Genomic DNA, 23774 nt, shown 5'->3' on the forward strand with positions numbered 1-23774 from the left:
CCTCCCCCTTCATCTCATGACTGACTAGTGTACAAGATCAGCTGGCCAGCACTGCCCTGCCATACATGTAATTTGTTACAGAAGGGAGGACATTGGTCGAGAGAGACTTCAGAGAGAAGACATTGGAGAACCAATGGGGGAAAGGTGCAATGCTGTTACTTAAGATTACAGGACTAAAAATAGAGCACTTCCCTCCCCTCCCCTCCGCCTCCCTTTGATTGATTAAAAGTATTGGGCCATAATTTGCAATAGCAGATTATCGAACGACATCTGTAGTCAGATTTGCCCCTTGCACGTTTAGGTTTTCAAAATTTTTTGCGTGGCAAGTTGCTGAAAGTGTGAGCTGATATCACAGAGGGAAACAGGGCATCTGGGACCTGAGTGCTAATGGCAGCGTGGCACATCTTGGACAGCAACTTTTGGATATTTGCATTTAACCTTGCATCTGCCCCTCGCCTGAAGTTGCTGTATCATTTGTGCATAAATAATAGCAAGCACCATTAGTGTCATCGCTACCTTGACAGCAAAATCTGGGCCATTAATTTTTGACAGACTTTAACCCAAAATTAAAGGCCTTAAGCTTTCTACCTCTCTTGTCCTCCCCCATCCCCCACATATGGGAGCATTTGGAGGTGGAAAGCAGCTTGGACTCACTCTACGACGTCCCCACTTTCCATGGGTCAGGCCTTTTAAAGCAAATGACACCCACGCACCCCCATATGCAGGGAAGCAAATGGTAAAGACATGTAAATGATGGAATCCTAGACTCTGCTATTTTCCATTCGTTGTTAGGCCCCATCATTCAGTACAGACAATCCCCAGGGCAAAGCTTGAAGAGGCCTACGAAAGGACCACGAGCACAACCATATAAAGTCCTGCAGCAAGTCTCCACTCCCAGACTGGAATCACTCCGCAGTGAAGTCCAGAGAGCCCAGCCCCCTGCATGTAGTCACCCTGGAGCTATAGATACAACCAGGGTGAGCAGGGAAGGCAGTCGCACTGCAAAAGGGGGTGGGGGGGAAGAAAAGAGAAAGCGAAAGCCTAGGGCCATAAGTACAGACCAGCCAAAGATTCCTTTTCTGCATTTTACTCAAGTACCTGAACAAATAAATTTGTTATCTCCATTTTAAACTAAAGCCAAGTTCATTTTAAATGATTCTAAAGTCTGTTTTCCAAAAAGATTTAAATGTGTAATCTGATGCCAAGATGCTCCATTAAATAGTGTTGCATTGTTTGCAAAGTATACAATTTTACTCAGTGCTCATTATTTCAATATAAACAATATTAGTCTCAACCCCTGGAGTAATAAAACCAGAGGCAGGTGGTGTACACAATTAATTTTTCAAACTACTCCCAAGAGTGCAGATCACTGTGAAATACTTCTCAGCCACACTTACCAGTGAGATAGATGTGGGAGGATATTCATTTTAAATCTGTTTAAATACTTACCGTTTGGGACAGCATTTCTACTTCACTGCATTGAGAAAGAACTGCTTAGCTCTCAATCTCAAGTGCACAACTAAAAATACAAAATTGCAGCAAATACGTTTAATACAGCAACATGAATAGTTTATGGGATTAGTCTTACAACCAATCTTACAGCTGACACTTCTCTTGTATTTGAATCATTCTGTAGACTGGATTACATAGAATTTGCAGCACAGGTCAGTGTTTATGCTCCACACAAGCCTCCTGCCACTCTATTTACTTCATCTAACCCCATCAACATATCCTGTTGCTACTTTCTCCCTCATGTGCTTATCTAGCTTCCCATTAAATGCATTTATGCTATTTGCCTCAACCACTCCATGTGGTAGCAAATTCCACATTCTAACCCCACTGAGTAAAAGTTTCTCCTGAATTCCTTATTGGATTTATTAATAACTCTCATATTTCTAGTCCCAAGTGGAAACATCATCTCTATGTCTACCCTATTAAACCCCTTCATAATTTTAAAGGATAGTAATGCAGTGCCAGTAACTTGTATCTAGAAGAGGACCCAAGAACAATGAATCAGTTCCAGCAATGTCAACTGGCAGAATTATCATCACAAGTTCAATGCAGATGGCATTTTGTAACAAAGGTGCTACTTCTCTGTTGGTTTTTGCTCCATCATACCATGATACAAAGGTAGCAGTAGAACCCTAACAATTCTGCCTATTAACATAACTAGGAATTTAAGATCCCAAGCTTCCACCCAAAACCAGATGTAAAAATAGCATTAGGAAACATACAAGACCAAAATGAATTGAGACCACAAGCCCAGGGAACATTGGATTTTTGCATCTAGTATTTACAACCAAAATATTGACCCATCAGATATAGTGTTTAGGTCAAAATGTATCTAGGTGTACCCGAGCTAGGAATGCTCAATGTCAAATGAGTTACCCAAAACATTGGGCCAGATCTTGCTGTAAAAATGGCATGTTAATGCACGCTGTTATTAATGTGCAAACCAGTCAGCAAGGGATGTGAGAAACAAATTGATTTATTAGAACACAGGCTATTCGATCCATCGTGCCTGTGCCGGCTCTTTGAAAGAGCTATCCAATTAGTCCCACCCCCCTGCTCTTTCCCCCTAGCCCTGAAAATATTATCCCTTCAAGTATTTATCCAGTTCCACTTTGAAAGTTACTCTTGAATCTGCTTCCACCACCCTTTCAGGCAGTGCATTCCAGATCATAACTCGCTGTGTAAATTCCACCCACCCCCTCATATCGCCTCATTCTTTTGCCAATTACCATAAATTTGTTTCCTCTGGTTACTGACCCTTCTGTCACTGGAAACCATTTCTCCTTATTTACTCTATCAAAACCCTTCATGATTTTGAACACCTCTATCAAATCTCCCCTTAACCTTCTCTACTCCAAGGAGAACAATCCCAGCTTCTCTAGTCTCTCCACATAACTGAAGTCCCACATCCCTGGTACCACTCTAGTAAATCTCCTCTGCACCCTCACCAAGGTCTTCACATTCTTCCTAATGTGTGGTGCCCAGAATTAGCCACAATACTCCAGCTGGAACCAAACCAGTGTTTTATAAAAGGTTCAGCACAATCTCCTAGCTTTCGTACTCTTATGCCTTGATTTAAAAAGGCATATGGAATCTGTGGCTTTATAACAGCCTGCTCAACTTGTCCTGCCACCTTCAAATATTTGTATATGTCCACCCCCAGGTGTCTCTGTTCCTGCACCCCTTTTTAAAATTGTACCATTTAGTTTATATTGCCTCTCCACATTCTTCCTATCAAAATGTATCACTTCACACTTCTCTGCATTAAATTTCATCTGCCATGTGTCTGCCCATTTCACCAGTCTATGTCCTCCTAAAATCCTCCTCACAGTTTACTACATTTCAGAGCTTTGTCATTTGCAAACTTTGAAATTATGCCCTGTATACTCAAGTCCAGGTCATTAATATCAAAGAGCAGCAGGTTATCAGCTTGCACTTTCAGCAAGTTACAGCTCAAAAAATTGAGCTGAAGAGTGCAGAAGAAATTCTAACAGACACTCAGATGCCCTGTTCTAGCAAGATCTGGCCCATTATATTCCATTCCTCCTCAGCACTAAAGGTTCCTTACTTTGGGATGATTGAGATGATCAAAAGAAGTACACTCAGGAAAATAAAAAAGTTACACATTAAAAAGGTTTTATTGCTTCTTGTTAATTGATGCCAACTTCATTCCTAGTGACAAATATATTACAGATTTAAATGAAATGTTTCACAATACAAAACCCACATCAGTCCAACAAACTTTCTGTACAATGTCCTCCCAGGCAATGATGGGAAAACTTAATAAATTTAAATTTAAAAAAATATGTAAAATGGCTGGCTTTTTCCTTCTGTTGATGTGACCTTTAGTCTTAAGTTAAAAATGAGGTAAAATGGATCTTTTAAACCATCTACTTCTTGCCCAGGGCTTTCTCCAAGTTGTTCTTTATGGCATCCAGGAAGTCAGTAGTGTTCACAAAGTGCTCGTTCAATCGGACACTGAGGAAGGGAAAATAGAACATATTCAATTTAGGGAGACATGGACAATGAGATGGAAGGTAAGCTTTTTGTAACCTTGCTTACAATAATCCTTCCTCCTCCCCACCCAAAAAAAAACCTAGAATATGCATGGTATTATCCACACATTTTGTCCACGTTGGTGAAATTAAGTGGCAGTCAACTTAAAAAGGATAATCATATTTAAAGGATTCCTCAATCACAAGTGTTCATTATATTATTGGTCTGTAGCAACTACACAATAAGCAACAGGTTGAGTTACCTGGTCCCCTGCTCCCAGCCTCCTTGCTGCCCAGGTGACCTTTACATCACCTCCTCTACCCTCCTACATCCTTCTGTAATGGGCTTTGTACCCAGGGACTGATTAGATCATTTCTGCAGTCAACAGAAAGTGAGACCACAGTCTGATTCTAGGTCCCTTCGGGGAGCAGAGATGGGAACAGTCTTTTTTTGGAGTATGACCACCAGAGATCAACTAGTTCTTCACTCTACACGAGATGTACTGATTTTTAATTAAAAATACAACTTACTGACTGAGACCATGGATGCAGCCAGCCAGATCCTTAGTCATGATGCCACTCTCAACCGTTTCAACACAAACCTGTTCCAGTATCCGAGAAAACCTTTTAAAATAAAAAAAAAGTTACAGTACATTTGAGCTAGCTCTTTAAATGTTGTAATAATTAAAAATGTTATCCTGCCTTTGACAGCAGCAATAGAAGGAACTCAATAACAGTTCTACAGTGATTCACAGTATTAATACCTTAATCACAGGGTCAGGGTCCAAAATTGTCAGTACAGTGGCTAAATATGTCAAAGATCCCAACATTCACATCCACAATCCATTACTCAGGAAACACCAGGGATGAAGCACCTCAGGACACAGTGTACAATGACTCTTATAACAGAAGCCTTGGTCTCAAGCCCACGCTCAATCAGGGAAGGTAGATTTTTTTTTAAAAAAGGTACAGGGCAACAGTTGGGGGAAGTTTAATAAAAAAACAACCATCTAAAATGACTGCATGTGAAATAAATCAGCATTCCTTTAAACTTTACTTCATTCCAAAAGAATTCACAACTTTTTCACTGGTCTAGGTTATGAAATACTTAACCCGTATTAGCCTGTTTTACCTGATGAGTTCTTGATTGCCGTCCAACTTTCCACGATGTTCAAGGCCTCGAGTCCAAGCAAAAATACTGGCAATAGGGTTAGTGCTAGTAGGATTGCCCTGCAACACAAGGAAGATTAAGATTAACCCACTCCAACAGACATGCCCAGCACTGCTTCAATGAAGTCTAGGTGTTTTAAGACACTAGGATTGCACGTCACAAATGTTAAATTAGTAACAGCGATGCAACTCTAAATAATCACCACTGAAACAAAGCATTTACCATCTAAGTAGCACAAATTCAAGGGGTTTTAATAGAGTAAATAAGGCCAAACTGTTTCCACTGGCAGGTGAGTTGGTAACCCAGGGACACAGATATACGATAATTGGCAAAAGAACCAGCCAGGGAATGAAGAGAATTTGTTTTTTAAAAAAAAATACAGGGAGTTATGATCTAGACTGCAGTGCCTGAAAGGCTGCTGGAAGCAGATTCAATAGTAACTTTTCAGGACTGAAGAAAGAGCAGGGGAGTGGGACTAATTGGATAGCTCTTTCAATGAGCTGGCACAGGCACGATAGGCCGAATGGCCTCCATCTGTGCAGGATTCCATGATGCACATTGTTGCAGTCCATTACATGAACAGACATTCAAGACCTATATTTATGACCCACATTTACAATGGGCTGCCGTTGGTATTAGTATCAACAAAAAGGGAATAGATTTAAAGCAAAGGCTATGGGCCCTGACAATATCCCGGCTGTAGTGCTGAAGACTTGTGCGCCAGAACTAGCCGTGCCTCTAGCCAAGCTGTTCCAGTACAGCTACAACACAGGCATTTACCAGACAATGTGGAAAATTGCCCAGGTATGTCCTGTTCACAAAAAGCAGGACAGATCCAATCCGGCCAATTACCGCACCATCAGTCTACACTCAATCATCAACAAAGTGATGGAAGGTGTCGTCGACAGTGCTATCAAGCGGCACTTACTCACCAATGCTCAGTTTGGGTTCTGCCAGGACCACTCGGCTCCACACCTCATTACAGCCTTGGGCCAAACATGGACAAAAGAGCTGAATTCCAGAGGCGAGGTGAGAGTGACTGCCCTTGACATCAAGGCAGCATTTGAGTGTGGCACTAAGGAGCCCTAGTAAAATTGAAGTCAATGGGAATCAGGGGGAAAACTCTCCAATGGCTAGAGTCATACCTAGCACAAAGGAAGATGTTAGTGGTTGTTGGAGGCCAATCATCTCAGCCCAGGACATTGCTGCAGGAGTTCCTCAGGGCAGTGTCCTAGGCCCAACCATCTTCAGCTGTTTCATCAATGACCTTCCCTCCATCATAAGGTCAGAAATGGGGATGTTCGCTGATGATTGCTGCTTGTGAGCTCGGACTGCTTCAAGACCTGGACAACGTCCAGGTTTGGGCTGATAAGTGGCAAGTAACATTCGCACCAGACAAGTGCCAGGCAATGACCATCTCCAACAAGAGAGAGAATCTAACCACCTCCCATTGACATTCAACGGCATTACCATCGCCGAATCCTCCACCATCAACATGCTGGGGGTCACCACTGACCAGAAACTTAACTGGACCAGCCATATAAATACCTAGTATTTATATGGCTGGTCCAGTTAAGTTTCTGGTCAGTGGTGACCCCCAGCATGTTGATGGTGGGGGATACAAGAGGTCAGAGGCTGGGTATTCTGCGGCGAGTGACTCACCTCCCGACTCCCCAAAGCCTTTACACCATCGACAAGGCACAAGTTAGGAGTGTGATGGAATACTCCACTTGCCTGGATGAGTGCAGCTCCAACAACACTCAAGAAGCTCGACACCATCCAGGACAAAGCAGCCCGCTTGATTGGCACCCTATCCACCACCCTAAACATTCATTCCCTTCACTACCGGCACACAGTGGCTGCGGTGTGTACCATCCGCAGGATGCACTGCAGCAACTCGCCAAGGCATCTTCAACAGCACCTCCCAAACCCGTGACCTCTACCAACCAGAAGGACAAGAGCAGCAGGCACATGGGAACACCACCACCTGCACATTCCCCTCCAAGTCACACACCATCCCGACTTGGAAATATATGGCCGTTCCTTCATCGTTGCTGGGTCAAAATCCTGGAACTCGCTTCCTAACAGCACTGTGGGAGAACCTTCACCACACGGACTGCAGCGGCGGCTCACCTTCTCAAGGGCAATTAGGGATGGGCAATAAATGCTGGCCTCGCCAGCGACGCCCACATCCCATGAACGAAAAAAAAAAATCAGAATCCAAGACTGATTCTAGTGTGGATTAAATTAGAAAATGAGTGCAGTGCCAACAAGCACTTTTAGGCGAGCTGGACCCAAGATTTATGGAAAAGTGATTCTTAGAGGATGCACTGTTAAAATGTATCACAAATGTATAATATATACACAGGCAGCACAGAGCAGCCATTTCAACCAGGGTTGTGTAGAGCACTAGCCAGATTTTTATTTGCTCCTTGAAGATACTTTGATTCGGTCATGGCAAATTGGAGCTCCATTTTCCACCAAGTGAACATTTTACAGCCTCCAAACAGGCAATTTCCTGTAGTGTTAACAGAGAGGATAAGATTACAGCACATACAGGCCATTCAAGTCTGCACTGGTACATCCCCCAAATAAGACACAGTCTAATCCCACATTCTCGCTATATCCTTTAATATTTCTTTTTATCAAGCAATTATCACATTCCCCTTGAAAAGAATTTATGGACTTATCTTCAATATCAACTTGTGACAGATTCTAATCAGTCCTTTAATGACAGGACACAAATTTTAAGCTAGTCACAGAATTAGTCATCTAACAGTTCCCTACTTCTCTATTATGCAGCCTGCAAATCACTCCAGCTATCAACTGTCTCTGATTGGTGTGTGAATTCTCTTCACCCCACCCCCCCAATCCTATGATAAAATACTTGCTCATCTTTCAGCTGTGGCGAGAGGTCGCACCTGAAACATTAACATCTGAAATCACAGGTTCTGCTGGGGGAAGGGAGGGAAAGAAAGAAAATATGGGGTGGGATTTGTTTGCTGGAGAGTTTTAAAAAAGTAAATTGCACTGGTCTTTGATTATGGAGCAAATAATTCTGCTCAACTGGAGACAAAATGGCAGCCAATTCAAGGGTTCTTCCTCCCCCCTCTCTCCCCTATTAAAACTTCAGATTGGCCAGATTACTCAAAACTTACTGTGGTAAATTGGCCAATTACACAACTTGGATGGGATGAAATACATGCAAGAGTTATGGCTTACAAGAGGAATTGGCAGATAGACTTATTGCCACTCAGACAGGCCCCAATATCAAATATTTTTTTAGTAGACTGTAAACAGTTTCACTCCTTACCTTCTGGTGTTCTCTGTAGTGGCGTGTGACTGTGCCATGGGCCGCCTCTGCTTCAATCGTCTTTCCATCGGGACAAACCAAAACTGACGTCATCAAGCCAAGAGAGCCAAATCCTGGGGTGGGGGGGGGGGAAGGGAAAACAAGCCACATATATAAAATGGGACTAACATATTTTGTTTAGGATCCAGTTTGAAAATGAGATTTTCAACATTGTTTCTTGTAGTCTTTCCTCCCCAGCTCCTCACCCCAGGCATCTTTCACACACCCAGTCAGGTGAAGAGTGGTATGGATAGTGATACTTCAAATTAAATTCTTGTGATATAGGTCACAAACTTAATCTTTGGGGAAGATCATAAAGTGGGGTCACAATGAAAACATTGCATCGTCTAAAGTTAGTTGGTAAAAACATTGCAGCTTCACTTATCAGAGTTCCTGAATCAGATTTTCCTCCTAGTCACTCCCACTTAACACAGACACCTTTGGTCAGGTACCTGGGAGCATAACTAGTAATTGAGGGTATTACACACTACTCAAGGATAATCAAATTGGGTCTACAACATTTAATACAAAGAAGGCAGCAAGCTTACCTATTCAACTAGGATTCTACTGAAAAACAGAACATTTGTGGGTATAATCCCCATGTATTTGCCTATTGGAGCTGAGCCAACAGCACAACCTCATGTTCCCACTGGCCGATGCAGGCTTTGTCTATACAACAAGGTCACTGTTAAGAACCCTCTGGGTTTACAGCAAGAATCCTGTCCAGTACAATTTTAAGCTTACTGCGACTGAGTCTAGCCTGAGCCAAGAAGAATGCATTCAATCCTTGAGGGAATGGGGGTTGAAGAAACTGCATTACTAATTTTAGTATGAATTTAGACATGGAATGTTTGGAATAGCAACATTAAATTATATTTAAATATGGAAAGTATTTGCACCACATCAATCAGGGCATGTTAACAGCATAGTTACTCCCCTATCTTGCAGTAGTTTTAGGCCTATGTTCATCCCTCACAGGATTGCTCTTAGTACTAGTTACTATACTTGCACACGTATAAAATGCAACACATTAACCACAGAAAAAAAGTTCATGAAAATTTCAGTTATAGCATTATATATTCATAAATGAATTCATACAAGAGACAACTTCCAAAAGGCAGCAACATGAGCAACAAGGAAATGGATTCAGAATTGCAGCCTGCTAGCATCACTATAGCTGTCTAAAGATTCTACTTCAACAAGAAATTTTACAGTGTTTAAACAAATTAGGGACTATCCAGAATTGCCATTTTCACAAGTGTTTTTTTTTTTGGGGGGGGGGGGGGGGAAGAAAGGCACACGAGATGGAAAACGCACGTGATGTCAGGTTGTGTACATTTTTTTTTTTAAATGACGCAATTATTCAACATCTCCAGAAGTCCCATGCTCAAGAAAATCATACATGTCCACAAGTAGAGAACGGTCAGATGTCACACACACCAATGCACACCAAAATCAATACAGTGCAATTAGGATTGGCATTTTTAATACCATTGAGTGAGACTAACCAGTCATAACAAGCTTAAAACAAACTAGATTGGCAGGTATTGTATTTTAATAAGGTGTGAATTTTTTTTTTTTTTAAAAAGAGTATGCTCAAGGGAAAGAAAGCAAAACTATTCTTGCAAAATGCTGTGGCTGCTCAGTCATTGAGTATATTCAAGACTGAGACTGATGGATATTTGGACACTAAGGCAATTAAGGGGTATGGGGATAGGGCAGGAAAGTGGAGTTAAGGTCGAAGATCAGCCATGATCTTATTGAATGGCGGAACAGGCTCATGGGGCCGTATGGCCTACTTTATTTCTTATGTAGACAATTTTGGAAAGGCCCTTAACTGGTAGGATAGACATGCAACTGCAAGTACCTGAATAGCAAAGCTGTAATTAAAAAAAAACAAAAATTACTCACCCTCATTCCTTTCCAGTTTTAAAAAAAGTAAAAATAAATTTAATTTTTGAAAAATGGTAGTCAATGTTCCATTCACTTATTTGGTAATATTAGTTACACGTGTTACTAAACAGCAAACTCTGCCAAAACATTTATTTCCAAATGCTACCCCACTTCCAATTTTTCTCCCTTTCAGGTAGATAACATGTTCTCCAGCTAGTATAGTCAGGGGTGTGGTAACTCAAGTACCACCAATGCCTCGCACCGTTAGCCAGTAGGATGGGCTCCTAAAAGAGACAGCAAAGTTCGACAAATCTAGAATGTCTCACTGGGAGCCCAAGCAAAGGCTGCCACTACTCTTATTGATGATTCAGGTAACAGGCAATCACCTTGAGCTAGAATATCAGACTGTACGTCACCATCATAGTTCTTGCAGGCCCAAACAAAACCACCAGAGGACTTCAGCACTTGAGCAACCATGTCATCAATGAGACGATGTTCATACCATATACCAGCCTTCTCGAAGTCCCCTTTGTACTTTCTATGGGGAGGTAAGAAAAAGACATTAAAGTCATTAAAAACAAATAGGTATTGGAGATCAGTTTGACAAGACAACCAATATGGTGGAGTCAATAAATTTTAATGATTACAGTACAAGTAGCTACAAGCACAAAAAAAATATTGCCCCCATTCTCTGGAGAACAGGCAATTGTGTTGAAACTGTATCCCTTCCCCTTAAGGCAGTTCTTTCAATACGCCCAACTCCATGCAGCATCCACATAACCATATCATCCACCCTCAGCCAGTGACACTGTAGCCCATTTAACCCATATATGGGCGTGCTTCCAATTTGTTTCTCCCCGACTTCAGCTTTCCAGCAGACAACTTAAAACAAACTGCAGTAAGACAGTTTAGGATTAAGTATTTAGATACATAAAATGCACTGGCTATTGAATACCCATTCATTTTACAATGTTGCACCTCCAGGCATGTTTAAAAATTTTAAATTCCAAAGCATTTTAAAAAAATTCTTGGGCTAACACAAGTGGCAGTAAGGGAAAGGAGGTAAATACTTACTGCAGATAAACCTCCTCAAAGATGTCTTTGAAACGTCCATCGTAGGCCTTAAGAATAGTATTCTTTGTGCTCATGTAGAGTGGCCACTTCTTCTGCAGGGCATACTGAAAGCAACTGTGTGCAAAGCCATTGATGGACTGGAAAAAACAAAAAAAGTCAAAGTGACTGGGAGGTAGAGACACAAACACATCCCCCAATTTAATCACCACATTTTGGGGTCAGTACCCACCCTTTGTCAGAAGAGGGTTGGTGGAGGGTGGGATGCTGTTGGCCTGTTTTCATTTCACTCCTACTAAATTTGCAGGCTCCTCTTCCAAATTCTCATCTTTACTTACACAAGGTTCCCCATACCTTTTCACCCATAAATATTTGCATGTTTTTTTAATGCCTTTTCAGTCACTGAGGTTAAGATCAACAATTTCCAATTAAGCAACTTATAAGTCATTCAACCTTAGACGTAGAGAATATGTTTCCACTTGTGGGTGGGGAGTCCAAAACTAGGGGCCATAAATACAAGATAGTCAGCAATGAATCCAAAAAGAAATTCAGGAGGAACTTCTTTGCCCAGAGAGTGGATAGAATGTGGAACTCGCTACCATAAGGAGTAGTTGTGGCGAATAGCATAGGTGCATTTAAGGGTAGGCTAGATAAACACATGAGGGAGAAAGGAATAGAAGGTTATGCTGATACAATGAGGGAGAGATGAAAAGAGGGATGGAAAGAGGCTCGTGTGGAGCATAAACAACAGCATATGCCAGATGGGCCAAATGGCCTGTTTGTGTTGTAAATTCCATGTAATTCTATTAACTCCCTACAAGTGAAGTATCTGTTGATTCATGCTCTCCTCTTATTTCCCTCCCAACCGTACTAGAATAATTGCTTATCTTTTAGTTTCAAGTTCTGATGTGAAGGAAAGTGGATTTGAGGTTGAAGATCAGCCATGATTTTATTGAATGGTTGAGCAGGCTCGAGGGGCCAAATGGCCTACTCCTCCTATTTCTTGAATACATCCAAAGCATTTAAACTTTTCTCTTTGCAGATCTGGAGTCTGCATGGCTGGAAAATTGCTCATGGACTCAGCTCTGCCCACACCCTCACTTCCTACGGTCCTGCTGAAAGTGTGGCAGGCACATGCAAATCAGGCAAAGGCATCCTCTAATTATTTCCTGCAACTTGCCTCGATTGAATGCTGGTCATTAGGCCCAGACACCCAAATCCACTTTCCTGCCTGATCCCCATAAGTCCAAAAATCCATCTCAGCTTTGAATATATTCAATGACTCTGCATCCACAGCCCTCTGGGGTAGAGAATTCCAAAGATTCACAACCCTGAGGGGAGAAATTCCTCCTCATTTCAGTGTTAAATGGCCAACCCCTTATCCTGCGACTATGCCCGCTACTTCTAGACTCTAGCCAGGGGAAATAATCTCAGCATCTCCCCTGTCAAGCCCCCCCAGAATCTTATATGTTTCAATAAGATCACCTCTCTCTTCTAAACTCCAGAGAGCATAAGCCCATTCTACTCAACCTCTCCTCATAGGGCAACCCTCATGTCCCAGGAATGAATCTAGTGACCCTCCGTTGCACCCCCTCTCAGGCAAGTATAGCCTTCCTTAGATAAGGAGACCAAAACTGTAAGCAGTACTCTAGGCATGGTCTCACCAAAGCCCTGTACAATTTCACAAGAAACAGCACACCTTTCATCTAGTCAAGTCTACCACGAGTCAATTTTACAGGGAGACTCTGGACTCACATCATCAGTGTTGTACATTCCCATTCCAACACCGCCTCCAGGGAAGTCATATACCTCCCACTCCTTGACAGCACTGGCATCCTTTGGAGTGAAGACGAGCTTGAATTTTCCAGGTTTATCCACCACAAAGTCTGTAGCTTTGTACTGAAGAAAAAAACATTTCATAATTTAAAGGACAGGACTGTACAAAAAGCTTTTTGAACAATTTACAAAGACAGCAACTAAAGGAAGGCAGTAATCCCACTTCAGGATGAAATATTTTGCCTCTGCTTAAGAGAATGAAGAAGGATTACAGAATGCCAGACGAGAAACTCATGAGACTGAATTAAAAGGAATAATGGTACTTAATTAATAACCGCCTAAATACAGAGGGATGTTGGGAGATAAAAGAGGTACTAACCATAATTGCCCATATTTGGCAAATGCTATACACGTTTATTAAGAGGGGACAGCTATAGGTCAGTCAGTAGTAGCAAAACTACTAGAGATATTAATAAAGGATCACTTTAGTGAATACTTAAAAAGGGTGCAAGCTAAGCAGGGGCAATCAATGCAGATTAGATTTAAACTAGAACAAAAAAGGTACGTGTGTACATTTCCAGTCTACATCACATTTCCTTAAAACCAAAAGCAATTTTTCCACCCGTTTCTGACCTGTAACAGAAACACAAGCACTTCAAAATCTCACCAATTAAACTGACTAACCTGAAATTCTGTTTACTTAATTAGACTGCGACTAAATATTTCTTTAAAACATCTGACCTGAGCAGAATTTAGAGCAATTAACACCTTGTAGCTGTACAAATTTGACATCAGCACAGAAGTGTGCATTAGCTTAACCAGTGAGTCAGTGATTACATAATCTGAATAGGCAAGGATTCTATTAAGCCATGGAAGTATGGAAAGGCACATGAATTGCTACACAGGTACAATCCACGATCCCTATGGAAGGCAAGTCAGGTTAAAATGGGGTTGTCTCACTGTTGCTGCTATTGCTCATAGCTGAAGAAAGTGCAGCACTTGGCATGCCCCCCCAAAAAAGTGACCTCCCTAACACAAGGTAGATCAACCACCAATCTGGAACAATCGCATTGCACAAAGGGATCATAGGCACCAACTACCATAGATAGTACAGTGCTGTGGATGACTGCTTCTGCAGATCTACTTCAAGCAGATGGCATTTGATTAGGTCAGATTATCTAGTCCCTGGATCTTAGAAATCTAGGTAACTAATTTAGATAGTATGTGCTCTGCAACATCATATACATCCTCCTCCCATGCACTTTTACTTCTTGTGCCGTCCTCACTTGCTCATCCAATAGTTAACTACTAGACACTGTAGGTAGTACCCATGCTGCCAAATGCATCTCTGCTCCCTTCAAGAAGTCCACCAACTCACTCCCAAGGTATTGTCCCAGGCTCAAATACGAGCCAACACTGCAGAATATGAAGGCATTTATCAGGAGGCGAGGCAAGCTAAACTGCCACTTGACAAGGAACAAGCCCACAACCGACAGAACCTCTTGCACTCTGGTGTTGAGTAATCAAACACAGGCAAACAAGGGAAGTTATTCCATCTTAATGTTCACTTTACCCATGAGGATAAGAGTAACATATGGAGGAATTTCTAGCCTCTAGAGGTTTTGCTGTGAAAAAATTTCACTCATCACCTACTGGTTCTGCTATCTTGAAATGCAGTATGTTCAATCTCAAATTTCAACCCCCACCCCCCAAATAAAACACTGATACAGTCACCAATAAACTGGTCTCGAGAGGAAAGAACTCAAAGGATGATGTACACAACATTTAATTGTGTCTAAATTAAAGCAGCCAATAATCACTTAATACCTAAGGATTAGATTTACACACCTGGTCACCATGTGCATGTCTGCCAATGGTAATGGGTTTAGCCCAACCAGGAACAAGTCGAGGGATGTTGCGGCAGATAATTGGCTCACGGAAGACTGTACCACCCAAGATGTTTCTGATTGTACCATTTGGACTCTTCCACATTTTCTTCAGTTTAAACTCTGCAAAACCAGATTAATTTACAGTAAGAGTTTTATACTTAAAGAAACCACAGACAAAGGAAAGACTGATCAAGAGTTATGGTGCATTCACACTCCCGATATTTTAACCCAAAAAAACTTTGCATTGATGCTAGAATATGAATCAGGTGTGAAGACCCAAATTGACTCAATCAAAAGGGAACAAGACTCCCTTCTCCAGGGAGTGTCATTCTACTTCCTTCCAGCTTCAGATCAAGATCAGACACCAGATTCAAGCTACATTTGCACTACAACTGCAATATCAGTGAAAGTAAAACTGCCCCAGCCGATTGTAATGTTGGTGCACCTTTAGATAACATGAACTTGCTACAACTTGTTTTTGTAACTGAAGAGGAAGCTTATATCCCAAAATTGATTGCACAGTGTGGTTATATATTTAGTTTTCCCAGCAGATTTATTTGCAAATTGTGTATTAACAATACAATCATAGAATGGTTACAGCATGGAAGGAGACCATTCGGCCCATCGAGTCCACGCCGGCTCTCTGCAAGAGCAATCCAGCTAGTCCCACTCTCCTGCCCTATCCCCATAGCCCTACAATTTTTTTCCCTTCAAGTACTTATCCAGTTCCCTTTTGAAAGCTATGATTGAATCTGCCTTCACCACCTGCTCTGGCATTGCATTCCAGATCGTAACCACTGTGTAAAAAAAAAGTTTTTCCCTCATGTCACCTTTGCTAACCTCCTTAAATCTGTGTCCTCTGGTTCTTGACCCTTCCGCCAATGGGAACAGTTTCTCTCTTATCTATTGTCTAGACCCTTCATGATTTTGAATACCTATCAAAACTCCTCTCAGTCTTCTCTGCTCTAGGGCAAATCCCAACTTCTCCAGTCTATCCATGTAACTAAAGTCCCTCATCCCTGGAACCATTCTAGTAATCTCTTCTGCACCCCCTCTAAGGCCTTCATATCTTTCCTAAAGTGCGATGCCCAGAATTGGACACAATACTCCAGTTGCGGCCGAACCAATGTTTTATGAAGATTCATCATGACTTCCTTGCTTTTGTACTCTGTGCCTATTTATAAAGCCCAGGATCCCGTATGCTTTTTTGTTTTAAAAACCACTTTCTCAACCTGCCCTGCCACCTTCAACAATTTGTGCACATTTACCTCCAGATCTCTCTTCCCGCACCCCTTTAAGAGTTGTACCCTTTAGTTTATATTGCCTCTCCTTGTTCTTCCTACCAAAATGTATCACTTCCCATTTTTCTGCGTTAAATCTCTCTCTACCTCACCCTACCCCTGACATTTCAATGTTTCCATACTTCCCAGTGATCACTTGCAATTTAAGCCTGGCAATTTTTTCCTCCTTACTTCACTTCTGATCAATTAGTTGTCTTTCTGGGGTCATACTTGTTCACTATGCTTACTAATCTCAAGTGTGTATTTATCCTAGACAGAATCATGAAAAGATGTCCCACTTGTCCTTGTTGAACAACTCTCCCAAAATCAATTGCTTGAACTAGTTTGCTTCAAATTGGTATATACATATAAAAAATGTGTACACCCAACTGTTGGTTCCAAATCCCAGATCTCAAGTGATCATTCTGTAGTTGCTACTGGCACCAGCACCATTTTGACCAGCTGACTGACAAGTGATCAGTCACCAGTCAAGTAGTGGGGGGGAGGGAAAGCCTGAACTCAGATCAACTGGTTTAGTAGCAGTTGATTTGTCAGCAACAGCAGACCAGAGGCCATAAGTTAAACAGCCCTGACTTCTGCTGTCTTCCCATTACTTGCAGAAATTCTTGCGGATACTGAGGTTCCAATATACATACTTAAATTCTAAGCAACTAGTTGACATTTTCACAGATTAACCTTAAATCAATTATTTTGCAGCTCATAGCCAAACTAAAAAAACAAAAAGGAAAGTGTACACTTCAGCTCTTATTGACATCACCTGAAAAAAAATCAAGGAAAGGACTTGCATTTCATGACCTCAGGATGCCCCAAAGTACTTTACAGCCAATTCAGCACTTTAAGTGTAGTCACTGCTATAATGAAGGGAAACGTGGTAGTGGTAGCCAATTTGCACACAGCAAGGTTCCAAAACAATGAGATAAATGATTACAGTAATTTGTTTTTTTAGTGATGTTAATTGAGTAATAAATACCAGGAGCATTCTCCTGCTCAAATACTACCATGGGATCTTTTACATTCACCTGAAAGAGCAGACATGGCTTTGGTCTGACGTCTCATCTTAAGACGTCACTCCCTCAGTACTGCACTGAACTGTCAACCTGGATTATGCACGCCAAGTTTATGGAGTGGAGCTTGAACCCATGATCTTCTGAGCCAAGGCTCAACATAATTGCATCCCAACACTGGCAATAGACATGCAATTTCCGAAGTTCAAGAACTAGTTGGGGGGAGCACTATGGACTATAATTTTGTAGAGCTTATGATGGAAGTCTTTAAAAGTACCCAAGCACTGAAACACAAAGCTATTTTCAGTATTCCAAAACAAAATGGATGAATATTTCATTTTAGTGCAGTGGGTTTTTATTATATACATAAACATACACACAACTTAAACTAAAAAGGACAAGAAACATTTACCTACTACTCTGTCCTCGTCAGGAGTGATTGTAGCACACTTGACTGCAACATGATACTTCAGGGTTGCAAGTGCAGAGTCAATAGTAACCTGATCATCAGTGGTATCCCGATATGGCAAACCCAGATCAAAATATTTCATCTCCACATCAACGTTAGAAAGGATGAGCTGCAGAAAGACCAGTTGCTTTTAGGACGAGACACCATATTCAGGTTTGCAAGATGTTAGAACAGCAAGAAACTTTCCACCAACCTCACACAACTGCAAAATAAGATCTCTATACAGTATAATGTGTTTTCTTTAAACCATTCAACAGTGCCAGTTTTATAACAATGGGTTGATTATTAGGCTACATATAGCGACACCACTATTCCCGGCCAGAATGGAGATGATTGACGGAGGAATTACCCAATCATGCCTGGAGACCGCACTGCTGTACGTGACTGGGACTGATTTTACAGACGATTTCTGTTTCGTAGAGACTCTTTGTAAATAGACTTTGTTTGCTTTGCTGTAAAGTTCAGTGTCTGGCTGCAAGTCCTGCCCTGCTTCCAACTCACTGGCTGACAGTGGTGTCAATAGTCACTCTGCATGAACACACACTTTCTTTTTAAAAACTTAAAATATTGTTCAAAACTTATGCAGTAGAGCTGTCCAATTACAGCCCCACTCATGTTTGTGCTAAGAGCAGTTTTGAAGAATATTGAGCTATAATGTGCAGTTCAAAGACAAAAATTGATAATCGTTAAACTTTCTAAATTTTAATCAAATAACCCAGATAATTCTGTACGACAAGCAACAATCGACTTTGGCCTTGACACATTTGCCCCTCGTGTGTCACCGACTCCATTCCCCCTTCTGGCCACACACTGGCTGAACTATGTGCAATCTTGGCATCATGTTCTAGACCAAGTTTTAAGCCTCCCACATCCTATCCAACCATTTACTTCCACCTCCACAACATGAGCCTCATTCTCTCCCCTTACCCCTGAAACCTGTATTCTACACCTTCATCTCCAACACTGCTGGCCTCCCATCCTCCATGAACTCCATTTTGCCCAAAACTCTGTTCCATGTATCTTGTCCTACACTAAGCGCTGGTCTGCCATTGGTCCCCTGCCATCACCGACTGTTCCCTGTTCTCTCAACACATTCAATTTAAAATCCGTGTCTTGGTCTATAAATCCTTTCATGGCTTTGCTCTACCACAAATCTCCTCAGCCCTATACCCTTCCTGAATGCTCCATTCCTCCAATTTCAGCTTTCCGTGTATTCCCCTCCCACTACCCAAATGGTGGTGGTAGAGATTTCAGCTGCCTTGGTCCTGCTCTCAAACTTCTGATTGTCTCCTCACTTTTTAAAAACCTCAAATCCCAGCTGTTTCACCAAATCTTTTTTACCAGTTACCCCTCCTAGCCTCTTCCTGGCTCAGCTTACACATATTTGGAAAGCACCTGGCAACATTTCTTCATGTTAAAAAAAGTATCATATAAATTCAACTTGTATTGCAACAGTGGGATATGAACTTGTATGTAGCGAGCACCTGAATTAACATAGAAAAAATTCCAATGGTGCTTCACTGATGCAGACAAGGAATCCAACATTAGGAGGAGTGAACAAAGGCTTGATCAGAGGTGGGTTTTAAAGGAAGTTCTTAAAGGTGAAGAGGGAGATGGAGAGGCAGAGGGGTTGAAGAAAAGAATTCCAGAGCATGGGATATGCTAAGGCAGAACCTCTGTCCCCAGAGAGGCAAAGAATCAGCTCGAAGAACTTTAAGCAGGCTTCTTTGGAGACAGCAGCATACCCGCCACCATTTTCTAGGCATTGGCCTGTACAAGCCAGTTCTTCCCTTATAGAGAGATCGACAGCCACAAATAAGTCACAATTTGTTTACTTAGTTTGTTTGTCTGTTGCTCTAATACAGCAGGTTTAAAGTTTCACTTACACTAGCTATTTTGGTTTGGAGTTCCATAATTACTGCATATGCACATCAGGAAGTTAAGGTGTCAGAGTTCCAGGCACAATTTTGAGTTACAGGTCAGATAGGCATATGTTTCATTGCTTTGGTTTTACTTATTTTAGGGAGCAGAATATAGGAAGAGGGATTATCTAGTAAACAGAACAGTTTTCTGATGCAGGTCAGTATTTCAGGTGCATCCCACATGTTTTCATTAAATATCTAAACAGGACTAAAAGTGACAAGGGGAGCTTTTTACATTTAAACAGTTTGGTAAGTAGCAGAACCCTGAAGTCTGGAAACATTTATGTGCTGTCACCTGTGGGGTGTGGTTAGGGACTGTATACAAACCTTTTGTACAGTGTTTTGTTTTCACTGTGAAGATACCCAGCACGATAACTGTAGATTTTGGCTTTCCAAACTTATATTTGCAGAGTTTTTTTTCAGCTATACAACACTTGGATGAAATATACTCAAAAATCACTAGTATTGGGATCGATTTGATGGATTATGAGGATCAAACAAAACATATTGGCTTAACTATGCTTTTTCCTGTGGCATAGTGCAACTAATATGAAAAATAAGCCGGTGTGAGCTTTAGTAATAATCCTAGTTATCAGGAAAACTATCTACACTATTATATATTAAAATCAGTACATGTTGCATTCCATTGAACAATCCGTGGAAACATTCCTACCGAGGTTTGGTGTTAAAATGCCTATGGAGATTTGTGTTAAAAACCCTTTAGCAGTGCCAACACATACCATGACACTTCCATATGATGCCAGTAGGTTCAAAGTTGTTCCCTGTGTGTTGAAGCCAGGTTGAGGCCTCGTTTTGCAGAAATCACCAGAGTTTCATTACAATTCATTGAGAGCTGAAGCCTGCTGCATGACAAGTTGGAGCTGGCAGTGGAAATTTAAGTTTGTGCATTTAACTCGCCTCTGGGCTGCGCTGGTGGCTGCATCGAATCAAAGCTGAAAGAAAGGAGTGTTGGTCAAAAGACTCCATCCCAGGAATCTTGGATGAGTGCTTGGAAGAGTGCAGCTCCAACAACACAAGAAGCTCGACACCATCCAAGATAAAGCAGCCCGTTTGATTGGCACCCCATCGACCACCCTAAACATTCACTCCCTTCACCACCGGCGCACTGTGTACCATCCACAGGATGCACTGCAGCAACTCGCCAAGGCTTCTTCGACAGCACCTCCCAAACCCGCGACCTCTACCATCTAGAAGGACAAGAGCAGCAGGCACGTGGGAACAACACCACCTGCACGTTCCCCTCCAAGTCACACACCATACCGACTTGGAAATATATCGCAGTTCCTTCATTGTCGCTGGATCAAAATCTTGGAACTCCCTTCCTAACAGCACTGTGGGAGAACCGTCACCACACGGACTGCAGCGGTTCAAGGCGGCGGCTCACCACCACCTTCTCTAGGGCAATTAGGGATGGGCAATAAATGCTGGCCTCGCCAGCGACACCCACATCCCGTGAACGAATAAAAAAAAAATCTAGTGAACCTTCGTTGCACCTCCTCTAAGGCAAGTATATCCTTCCTTAGGTAAAGAGATCAAAACGGTACATGGTACTCCAGGTGTGGTCTCACCAGAGCCCTGTATACTTGCAGCAAGATATCCTTTCTCTTATACTCCAACTCCCTTGCAGTAAAGGCTAACATACCATATGCCTTCCTAATTGCTTGCTGTACCTGCATGTTAACTTTTTATGATTGGAGCAACAGTGCCACAAACAAAACAAAACCACTGGCCACGTCACTTTTTCTACTTGTGTTACAAATACAATGGGCACTTAACTTAAAAAAAGTCATCAGATTGGTTTACAGAGCATTTTCCAATGGTGTCTGCAGTCTGAAGCTGAAGTAACCTTACCCGAGGGTATCGTTAGCTGAAATTAGATATTTTAGACAAATGTTGATTGTAGTTGAGGGCTATAGTAGCAAGAGTTTAAAAGTGGCCTTGTAGTTGTTAGATTACATATTTGATTTCTTGTCTAACACCAGATGTTTTACCATCACAACTGCAGTTGGAGTAGACATTTGTTTTACTGCACTCTGAACAACTGGCCTTAAATTGCTTCAAAATACCAAAGACTAACAGATGGAAATTGAAAACACTGCACATCCTGACTTCAAAAATATTCAATGCCAGTGTTGAGTAATGATGTGGAGATGCCAGTGATGGACTGGAGTGGACAAATGTAAGGAATCTTACAACACCAGGTTATAGTCCAACAGTTTTATTTGAAAATAAAACTGTTGGACTATAACCTGGTAGTGTTGAGTAAAATTAATCAAATCATTGATTATATACGAAAACTAGTTGAAGCCAACTTTAATGTCAGTACGTAACAAGCAGTGAGGCGATAATACCTCTCTTGACCCCCCCCCCCCCCCCCTTACTGCTTCGGTGCTGTGAGGATTGCTTAGAATCAGAGCACAGGTGGTCATTCAGCCTGTGGTACCTGTGCCAGTTCTTTGAAAGAGTTATCCAATTAGTCCAATGCCCCTGGTCTTTGCCCATAGCCCTGCAATTTTTTCCCTCCAAGTATATATCCAATTCCCTTTTGAAAGTTACTATTGAATCTGCTTCCACCACTCTTTCAGGCAGTGAATTCCAGATGCTTGTCTGACATCCAGTCTCTGATGAGCCACAATTTCCTTCAGTTAAACATTGAGGACTGAAGCCATTGACTTTGGCCCCACACCAAAAACTTAGTACCCTCGCCACCAAATCCATCCCCCTCCCCGTTCACCGTCTCAAGTTGAACCAGACTGTTCGTGACCTCTTTTATGCGACCTGGAGCACAGCTTCCAACCCCATATTGTCTATCAGCAAGTCTGCCTACTTCCACCCTCTGCATCAGCTCATTTGCTGCTGAAACCCTCATCCTTTGTCACCTTCAGATGCCACAATTTCAATGCTCTCTTGGCCAGACTTACACCCCCAACCCTCTCAATTTCACCTCATCCAAAACTCTACTGTCTGTATCCCATCCCACACAAAAATCTCACTCAAACATCACCTCTGCCGAAGCTGACCGGAACCCCAAATGCTCCAATTAAAATTCTCATCCACATGTTTAAAATCACCATGGCCTTACCACTTCCCAACTCTAACTTTCTCCAGGGATTTTAAGTGTCAAAATTCAAGCTGTTGTTGAATAAGATGCCATAGCAGGTACTAACATGTTTTCAACAGCACCAGCATCCAAAACCAGGTTTTTGCCATGTTATGATTGCATGGCTGTGGCACACAAGACATGGGAAAGGGGTATCTGTTGTGCGCAGACACTCCCTGTAGCACTTTCCCCATTTGGCTGCCAACACCACACAGTGAGCAATGCCACAGGAGATGTGTTTGTATTTATATAGCAGCGTATCAAGTCTGCAGTGCTTCCCAAAGCTCTTCACATCCAATAAATTACTTCAGTGAATAATCATCATGGCTATGCATGAAGCTTAGAGCCCTTATTCTTGCAAATTTTTCAGAATAGCAAAGGGTTCTACCTTCTCCTTGATAAAAGCCCAGATGATGCGGGTCATCTCATCACCGTCCATCTCGACCACAGGGTTAGCCACTTTAATGCGCTTATCTGCATCTGTTCAAATAAAATCAGCTTAGTCACATAATCCAATAACGCCTCCATTAAAATCAAGGCCGCCCATTAAGAGAAGCTTGTTTCAGATTGGTTTAGATATCATGGGTCAAAGGGTTCATCCATATTTACTGCAGAATTTTCAATTTTGCACTCAACTAGTCTTTGAAAAAGTTTATAAATTAGGATCTACAGCTCACTTCCAACTGCCATAAATCAGGTCCAGAGCTGTCAGTGGAAGCGAATGGGCAAGTGAAATCTTCATACTAATAACATTTGAATTTTGAAAAAAGAAACTTAAAGCAGGATTACAGATAATTT

The 23774-nt window shown here is 41.8% G+C and overlaps 1 protein-coding gene across 1 annotated transcript; it reads right to left on the bottom strand.

Moving 5' to 3' along the window:
* Positions 1 to 3631: 3631 nt before the first annotated feature.
* Positions 3632 to 23474, bottom strand: idh2 (isocitrate dehydrogenase (NADP(+)) 2). The gene is made up of 10 exons (XM_067971598.1): positions 23365 to 23474; positions 17877 to 18042; positions 15119 to 15279; positions 13250 to 13393; positions 11498 to 11634; positions 10810 to 10961; positions 8492 to 8604; positions 5140 to 5237; positions 4539 to 4631; positions 3632 to 3990 (listed from the first exon to the last, which is right to left on the bottom strand). The coding sequence occupies exons 1-10, from the start codon at positions 23413 to 23415 to the stop codon at positions 3903 to 3905; spliced, it is 1203 nt and encodes a 400-aa protein (XP_067827699.1). The 5' UTR covers positions 23416 to 23474; the 3' UTR covers positions 3632 to 3902.
* Between the last annotated feature and the right edge of the window lie 300 nt (positions 23475 to 23774).

Source organism: Heptranchias perlo, chromosome 34, assembly GCF_035084215.1.
Source record: "Heptranchias perlo isolate sHepPer1 chromosome 34, sHepPer1.hap1, whole genome shotgun sequence".
NCBI classification, from domain to species: Eukaryota; Metazoa; Chordata; class Chondrichthyes; order Hexanchiformes; family Hexanchidae; genus Heptranchias; species Heptranchias perlo.

Coding starts and splice junctions, on each gene's coding strand:
- idh2 (XM_067971598.1), bottom strand. CDS start 23,415: ATGGACGGTGATGAGATGACCCGCATCATCTGGGCTTTTATCAAGGAG. Junction 4,632..5,139: donor GGCAATCAAGAACTCATCAG/GTAAAACAGGCT, acceptor TTATTTTAAAAG/GTTTTCTCGGATACTGGAAC. Junction 3,991..4,538: donor TGCATCCATGGTCTCAGTCA/GTAAGTTGTATT, acceptor TCCCTTCCTCAG/TGTCCGATTGAACGAGCACT.